At 43.9% G+C, this 8,511-nt stretch overlaps 1 protein-coding gene across 3 annotated transcripts in view; it reads right to left on the minus strand.

Moving 5' to 3' along the window:
• The window catches only part of SOS1 (SOS Ras/Rac guanine nucleotide exchange factor 1), a 146,482-nt gene extending 138,512 nt beyond the window's left edge, over positions 1-7,970 (minus strand). The window contains exon 1 of one of the 3 annotated variants that reach the window (XM_025454107.3): positions 7,759-7,969. In XM_025454107.3, the coding sequence (XP_025309892.1) occupies positions 7,759-7,845 (87 nt within the window). In that variant the 5' untranslated portion in view covers positions 7,846-7,969. Of the gene's footprint in view, positions 1-7,758 lie in introns of all 3 variants that reach the window. The other 2 variants (XM_025454108.3, XM_049095776.1) reach the window with 2 other exon arrangements.
• Between the last annotated feature and the right edge of the window lie 541 nt (positions 7,971-8,511).

The raw sequence follows: 8,511 nt of genomic DNA on the forward strand, positions 1-8,511 counted from the left end.
AAGAAAGAAAGAAAGAAAGAAAGAAAGAAAGAAAGAAAGAAAGAAATTTAAAAGTCTATATAAATGGAGAGATATACCATGTTCATGGACCCAAAGATTTAATACTGTTAAGGTGTCAACTCTCCATAGTGATCAATCTATAGACTCAATGCAATCACAATCAAAATCTCACCAAGATATTTTGGTAGAAATTTATAGTGAAATCCAAATCTAGAAACACTAAAAGAATATTTTAAAAGAAGAACAAAATTGGAGGACTTAACACTACCTAACTTCAAGACTTATTGAATCCACAGTAACCAAAAGTATGGTACTGATATAAACAAACTGACCACTGGGATAGACTGAAAATGTTTGAATATACATTCACATAAATATATATGATATATATTCAATTAGTTTTCATAAAAGCATCACAGTCCAACAGGGAAAGGAAAATCTCTTCAACACATAGTTCTATAATAACTAGATCTCAGCATAAAAAAAGAATCAATTCCCACTTATACACAATAATTAACCTGATAGGGACCACAGATTATATAAAAGCTAAAACTTCGGATTTTAGTATATGTGCTGCCAAAGCGAGCACTATTAAGCTAAAACTATAAAGTTTCTTTAGAAAACAACATTAGGGAATTATTTCATGATTTGGTGGCAGGCAGGGGGTTCTTACAGAGCAATGACCAAAAAAAAAAAAAAAAAAAAAAAAAACCTAATAAATTTGACTCCTTTGATATTTAAAAATCTGCTCATCAAAAAACACCATTAGGAGAACAAATAAACAAGCCATAGGACAGAATATGTTTATATTCATAAAACATCTTTCTGATAAACAAGTTATCCAAGACATACAAAGAACTCTTATGACTCAATACTAAAAACTCAAAATTTAAAATGGGCAACAGATTTATGCAGACACCATTCAAAGGAAGACATAAGAATGGCCAATAAGAACATGAAAAGGTGTTTAATATCAGTCACCAGGATAATGCAAATTAAAACCACCATGACCACTGCACACCCATCACAGCAACTAAAATTAAAGACTAATAACATCAAAATGTGGAGCAACTAGAACTCTCATACATTGTTGATGGGAATATAAAAGGTACAATCACTTTGAGAAAAAGTCTGGCAGTTTCTTAGAAAACTAAACAGACACTCTATAAGCCATTTACCTAACAGTATTTACCCAAGAGAAATGAAAACGTAGTCCTACCAAAAAAAAAAAACTTGTATAATAAGAACATTCATCGAAACACTATTCATAATAGCCTCAAACTGGAAACCTCCCAGGTATCTAACCACTTGATAAACTCTGACACAATCCTATGATAGAAAAATGGACTGAATTTCTGATAAACACAACCACAAAGCCTTACCAAAAACATATACTATATGATTCTATTAATATGATGTTCTAGAATAGGTATGATTAATCTATGGTAGGAGGATAAAAGATCAGAACAGTTGCAGGGATCGACAGGTAAGGCACATGAGGGAAACTTCAGTAGTGATAGTAATGTCTGATATCTTGATAGAGGCTTGGGATTCTATTGGTCAAAACTCATCAAATGGTACAATTAACATTTGTACATTCCACTGTACATTATATTTTACCTAAAAACCAAAAAGAACTGTAAAAACACACTGAACTATAGTTAATAACATGCATACTTAAGTGTTTAGGGATAAAATGTACTGATACCTGTAACTAACTTTGAAATGCATGAAAATGTAAGATGGATTGGTGGATGGAGGGAGGAAAGGATAGGCATGTGATAAAGCAAACAGTAAAATGTAAATTATAGAACCTAGGTGATGAGCTGAAATTTTCATAATAAAATGTTGGGTAAAAAAGGACAAAAAAATTCAAAAATAAAGTGCAAAGTTCTTTCCTATTCTACCCACAGTTGTGAAATAAAATACATTATGGAAAATAGGGAGTAGTTGTCACTTACATTATTTTTGGCTGAAGCATCCTCACTGCTGTAATTTCTGGACCTCACTGCCATTGCTGGATTAGAGTCTTCCTTTCCACTACAACATATGCCATAATCCTTGGACTTCGTCATCATCCATATGTATAGAGTACTCCAATCCATCATTCAATACACCAACTCTGGAGCTCCTAACTGTCTTATTTCTCTCATCTCTGGAATCTTAAAATGCTAAAGTATAATTGTCATTTCTACTCATAATCCCCGATCTGCTCTCACTACCCTACCCTCCTCTTCCAACTCATCAGGATTCCTAATCCATGGGAGCCGCCTTTTTTTTTTTTTTTAAAGATTTTATTTATTTATTCATGAGAGACACAGAGAGAGAAGTAGAGATGTAGGCAGAGGGAGAAGCAAAGTAGGCTGCTCGCAGGGAGCCCAATGCAGGACTTGATCTCTAGACCCATGATCACACCCTGAGCCGAAGGCAGATGCTCAAATGTTGACCCACCCAGGCATCCCCATGGGAGCTTTCATTTAAACCTCCACGACCTGTCTTACAGCTTTACCTCCTATCATTTGAAATACTGCTATCCTTAGTCTCTATTGCAACCACCTGCTACCAATTCTTGATCTGTACCCCCTCTACCTAAACTGATGAGTGCTGCTGGAGGAAATCTCATAACCAGACCAATTAATGATACTCCAAGTTTATGGTCTCCACACTCAGCACTGCTCAGCAATTCCTTTCTAATTCACTGGCTGGCTCCTTCTCCACAATCCCTAACAGCAATTCCAAAACTTCACCCTGCTTCTTAAACTCCTTACTCATTTCTCTTTCCTCACTCTATGTAAAGATTCTTGCCTTTTGTTTCAATATGAAAACAGAGACTACCTGTCATGAACTCCCTGCCCCACAACATACAAACCCAACTTTATTTCTTTCCTCTCCAACACAGAAAAAAGGTTGCCATCACCCCTGCTAGAAGTAGCACAGCAGTGTTTAAAAATGCACTCTTAAAAAAATAAAAATAAAAATGCAGACTCTCTAACCAAATTACTCTTTCAAAACCTGTTTTTTGTCTTCATTCAACAAATTCCACACACCTGAGTTATACAATCTGTTAAATTTTAACAAATGTATATATCCCTGAAACTATCAGTATAATCAACAAATGAACACAAAAGCCTTCCCCAAAAACAACCACTGACCTTTTTGTCACTGTAGATGAGTTTTCAATTTCAAGAATTTTACATAGTTATATAGTATATACTCTTTTTTGAGCTGGCTTAATTATTTTGGAGATTCAGCCATATTGTCATTTGTGTCAATAATTCATTCCTTTTTATCACCAAGTAGTATTCCAATGTAGGACTATTTCACAATTTGTTTATTCATTCACCGTTAGTGGACATTTGGGTTGATTCCATGAACAGAGCTGTCACGAACATCTAGGTGTAAGTCTTTGTATGGATAAAGGCTTCATCTTTTTTTTTTTTTTTTTAAGACTTATTTGAGAGAGAAGAAGCAGGAGAGGCAGAAAAAAAAGGAGAGCATTTCAAGCAAACTCTGCACTGAGCTTGGAGCCCAACGTGGGGCTGGATCTCACGACAATGAGATCATGACCTGAGCTGAAACCAAGAGTCGGACGCTTAAATGATTGTGCCATCCAAGTGCCCCAAGGCTTCATCTATTCTTTTTTTTTTTTTTAAGATTTTTAATTTATTTATTCATAGAGACAGAGAGAGAGAGAGAGGCAGAGACAAAGGCAGAGGGAGAAGCAGGCATCATACAGAGCCTGACGTGGGACTCGATCCATGGTCTCCAGGATCACGCCCTGGGCTGCAGGCGGTGCTAAACCGCTGTGCCACCGGGGCTGCCCAAGGCTTCATCTATTCTTAAGCCTTTACTTACACCCCTAGCAGTCCCAAATCTGCGGCGGCAGATACCAACAACCAACTGCCAGCTTTGACAAGTCCACCTGGATAAGCCATCTTTTAAATCAACATGTCCCAAATGTGTTTTTATGCCACTCTCTCCACCCCCAGGAGCTTCTCCTCCTCCATCCTGTCTTGACTAAAGGTACACAAACCAGAAACTTAAGACTCTTCCTGCTCTCTTATCACGTGCCCTACATCTCTCAAAATCCATCCCTACATCTCTTAGTTCAAATGCACCCTTAATTCAAATGTATATCATCTCTTGGCTGGACTACTAAACTAAACTAGCCTTCTAACTTTTCTCCTTACCTCTGGTCTCATTCTTTTCCAATGCATTTTCTATTCTATAGCCAAAGTGAATTTTCTAAAATTCCAAACTGATTTTCATCCCCTCAAGAAAAAATTCAAACTGCTTAGCTTAATATTAAAAAATTTCTCTATAAACCAGTTTCCTCTCCAAACTCATCCTCTGCCCCTTCCCACCCTGCTCTAACTTAGTCATTTCTGGATGATGTCATTTACTTTTTTATCCTTAGTGCCAAGGGCATTACCTGGTCTGTAGTAAGCATGACATATTTGTGCAATAGATAAGATAGGACTTAGATTGATATAGTGAAACATTCTGCACATATCCAGGAAAAGCAGTCATCCAGTTTAGCTGAAGCATAAAGAATATGAAATATTATGGTAAGCAATCCAGTCAGAAAAGCAGGATGAAGCCAGATCACTGATCACCACCAATTCCATGCTAAAGACTGTGTACCTCATCTTATGCCCTCAAAATTTATCAATTGTTTGTGTGTGTGTGTGTGTGTGTGTGTTTAAGTTTTTATTTAAATTCTAGTTAGTTAATATATAGTATAATACTGGTTTCAGGAGATTTTAGTGATTCATCACTTACATGTAACACTCAATGCTCAAGTGCCCTCCTTAATCCCCATCACCCATTTAGCCCATCCCCTGGCCCACCACCCCTCCAGCAACCCTCAGTTTGCTCTCTGTAGTTAAGAGACTCTTACAGTTTGCTTCTCCCTTTTCTCCCTCCCCCTATGTTGACACCAGTGGTTGAGAACAAGAGTGCAACATATTCAGAAGTGTTCTATAACTTCTGAAATCTCAAAAAACAGATATGGGAAAGGTAAGAGGCAGTAAACTAGTTAAGAGGCTATCTACAGTAGTGTGGGAAAGGAGACTCAGAGTAGAAGGCAACAGATTAGAAGAACATGTCAAAACGGAATAAACCTATAGGCTGTGCCTGGGTATGGGGAGGAATAGTAAAAGAGAGAAGTAAGAGATGATTCCAAAGTTTTGAACCAAATAAAATAATAAAGCCCTAATCAAGAGGAATTTTTTAAATAGTCAGTGTAAGGGAGAGAGGTGACGGTTTTAGTTTGGGTATTCCCTCACCCATTTAGCCAAATTATGTGCCTACTAGATAAGTATCAGGCACTGAATGTGTGAAGGGTAAAAAGAGGGGTAAAATACCATTCCTATTCTCAAGGACCATCCAATCTAGTCCTGGGATGGGGGAGATGGCTAAATAGGAACTTACAACTCACTGAAGTGCTAGGGTTTGCTGCTAAAAGAAAATAAAGACTATCCAACTCAGCCCTGAGGATTTGAGAAAACACCTGAGTTAGTGTTGGCCAGGCAAAGGGCAGTCCAGGTTAAGAGAATAACATAACAACAGAGCCTCAGGTAAGAAAACACAAGTTGGGCACTTGTTTCTGCAAACAGTAAAATAAGTCTAAAGGAAGAGTTCAAAATAGGGAGCTATCCACATGAAATGTCTAGCAAGCAGGTGAAAATGCAGGTCTGAGCTGCCAGGAGTGCATCCAGATATGCAATAGATTTTCAACCTCATCTTAGGTGGCTTAGAGTCAAGAGCAGAGGCTATCTCAAATAAGAATTGGAAGAATCTTTACTTATCAGCTAGATTGTGTACACTTCCACCTCCCCCCATCACTTCTGTCATGCAAGGTTATCTCTGCTTCAAGTCAAAGCAGGTTTATGTAAATAGGCAACGAGGACCGGTGGGGACTGTGAAAAATTGGAGATGCATGCCCAGTCTAAAGAGGAAAGCCATTCACTCAGCTCCAGCAGTTTACGGTCTTGCCCAGTGGGGAGAGACCTTCCTATTCTTCAAGAAAAACTGAAAATTCAGATTTTACGTAACATCTCCCACGTTTAAATACTGGCAACTAATTACATTAAAAGTTTGTAAAAGAACACTGTGCCAGCCAAACAAAATGCTTCTATGGAAAATGCTTCAGCAAGGGCCACCAGTGTGGCAGTTAGACTTGATCTGCCAACTCCTACAGTGCTCTTTCCATTACTTCACAGTACCCTCAACTAACAGACTATCTTGATGGTTCCCTGGGACAGGAGTTGTTTGCTCCTAAGCCAAACAGCCCCAAACAGATTGGGTTTTATGAGTTCTTCTGTATGTTCTCAACAATGTCTCTGTCTCCTCCCCACTCCACCCCCACCTCCATCAGTACCAGGCTTCTATCATGACTGAGACCTCCTACTCCCCTCTTATAAGCTAGGACACCAAGATTACAGGTAAAGTAAAAAGAGTTGAGAGCCCTGATGGGATAGCTAATGAATACGGTATATAAGGAATATGGCATCTCTCTGGTTTTCTTAGAAAACAGTATCACAGAGATGCCTATTACTTACTCAGACACTTAAGGAAAAGAGTCAGTAACTTATATCTGAAAAAAATGAGCAAATTCGGCTAACTAAATAGTTTCCACTGTAAGCTTCCAAGGAGCTGTTGGGGGGGGGGGGGAGTGCTGCGTAGGGCAAAAGGGAAAGTAAAAGTTGCTGGCCTTTGGGAAACATCAGGCACCTTTTAAGACACAGTTTTTAAAAGTATAAATGTTTAGAACAAAAGGTACACCACAATCTCAACTCTCAGTAGGAGCAAAAATATTTTTAATAACATAAAAAACATTTTTTGAGCAACAAGAAATTGGGATTAAGCAACACTACTAAAGTAATCTATTTATAGAAAAGGGAAAAGGGAAACAAAAAAACACCGTTTTTATGTTCAAACACATCAGTTTCTGACGCTTTGGTGTTTGTCACAATGTTGCTTTAGAAGCTTTTAAAGTGTAGCAACAATTCCTAAATGTACTAAAACATTTTAAAAGCACAGATCATGGAGTGTACAACTTTAGATAACAATGTGGCAAACTTGAAAAAATACAGAAAGGCTGAAAATCCAAATTAACAAAGCAAGATAGAATGAAGATTCTCGGACGCTGGGGGGGGGGGGGGGGTGGGGGTTGGGGAGGGAGTAGCCTGTGCACCCGCCCCTGTTCCCCGGGGCAGTGGGGGAATCCGGGGGAATGAAGAGTGATTACAGAGGGCGAGCAGAGCAGGCCGTGTTCCGGCTGGCAGGCGAGCTCTGCAATTACCCAGAGCCAGCGGTGTGGCTAGAGCGTTCTCGAGCCCACCGAAAACAGCACACTGGACACCTAAAACTGGAGGCTGACAGCAGTTCCCCGGGCAAGACGGACAAGGCGGAAAAGTGGCCTGCTTTGACCTCCGCTGCAAGCTGAGCCTCCCCCAACTCCTGCCTGCGAGTCGGGGGGGCAGGACAGTCACCTCTCCGAGGCTGGATGATTCGGACAAACTCTGCCTGGCTTCCCGAGGCCTTCCCACACACCCGGTGAATGTCAACAGCGAGCCGGCGAGCGTGGGGGAAGCCTCCCAGGCCGGGAAGAAAGACGGCCCAGCGCGCGCCCCGCCTCCCGGCCCGGCCCTTCCCGGCCCTTCCCCGGCCCTTCCCCGGCCCTTCCCCGGCCGCGGCCCCGCGCCCTCGCAGGGGCTGCAAGCCGGGAAGCAGGGTCCCGCGCGCGCTCCTCACCTTCTTCAGCGCCGGCACCAGCAGCCCCCGCCACTTGGGTGCGTTCTCCTCGCTGAAGAACTCGTACGGCAGCTGCTGCGCCTGCATGGTGCCCCCGGGGCGCCTCTGGGCGGGGAGAGGGGCGGCGGCGGCCGGGCCGGGGAGCCGCGAGAGGGCGAGCTCGCAGCACCCAACAGGCCCGCGGCCCCGCCGGACGGCCCGGCCCCCTCGGGGCGCCGCGCGGCCGGGCTAGCCCCGCAGAGGCGGCTGACGGGCGAGGCCCGCGCCCGGCCAGCCACCCGACACGGGCACCCGCGGCGGACAGCGAACGCAGCCCGGAGGCGGCGGCGGCGGCATCCCGCACCACCGCCCCGGGGCCGGGCCCCCCCGCCCCTCCCCGGCCCGCCGGCGCCGCCCCGGGCTGCCCTCCGCCGCGGCCGCCGCCCGCCGGGGCTACGCTCCCGGGCCCGGCCTGGCCCCGCGGCGCGGCCGGCGGCTGGGGGAGGGCGTGTGGAGGGACACTCCGGCCGCGGCGCCCGCTCCGCGCGGCGGGGACCCCGAAACGCAAGCGGCCCGGGGCGGAGCGGGGCCGGGGCGGAGCGGGGGAGGGGAAAGGCCCGAGGTCGTCGTCGGAGGATCCGGCTGCCCGGAGGTGCCGCCGCCGACGCCGGTGTAGCGCTCCAGCTTCCTACTAGCGAACTGAACCTGCTCGCTACTGAGCATGCGCCGCCCGGCGGGGCCGGTTCGCTCCGGGTTTTCCGGCTCCCCAGCGGA

The sequence above is a fragment of the Canis lupus genome, chromosome 17 (genome assembly GCF_003254725.2).
Source record: "Canis lupus dingo isolate Sandy chromosome 17, ASM325472v2, whole genome shotgun sequence".
Classification (NCBI taxonomy): domain Eukaryota; kingdom Metazoa; phylum Chordata; class Mammalia; order Carnivora; family Canidae; genus Canis; species Canis lupus.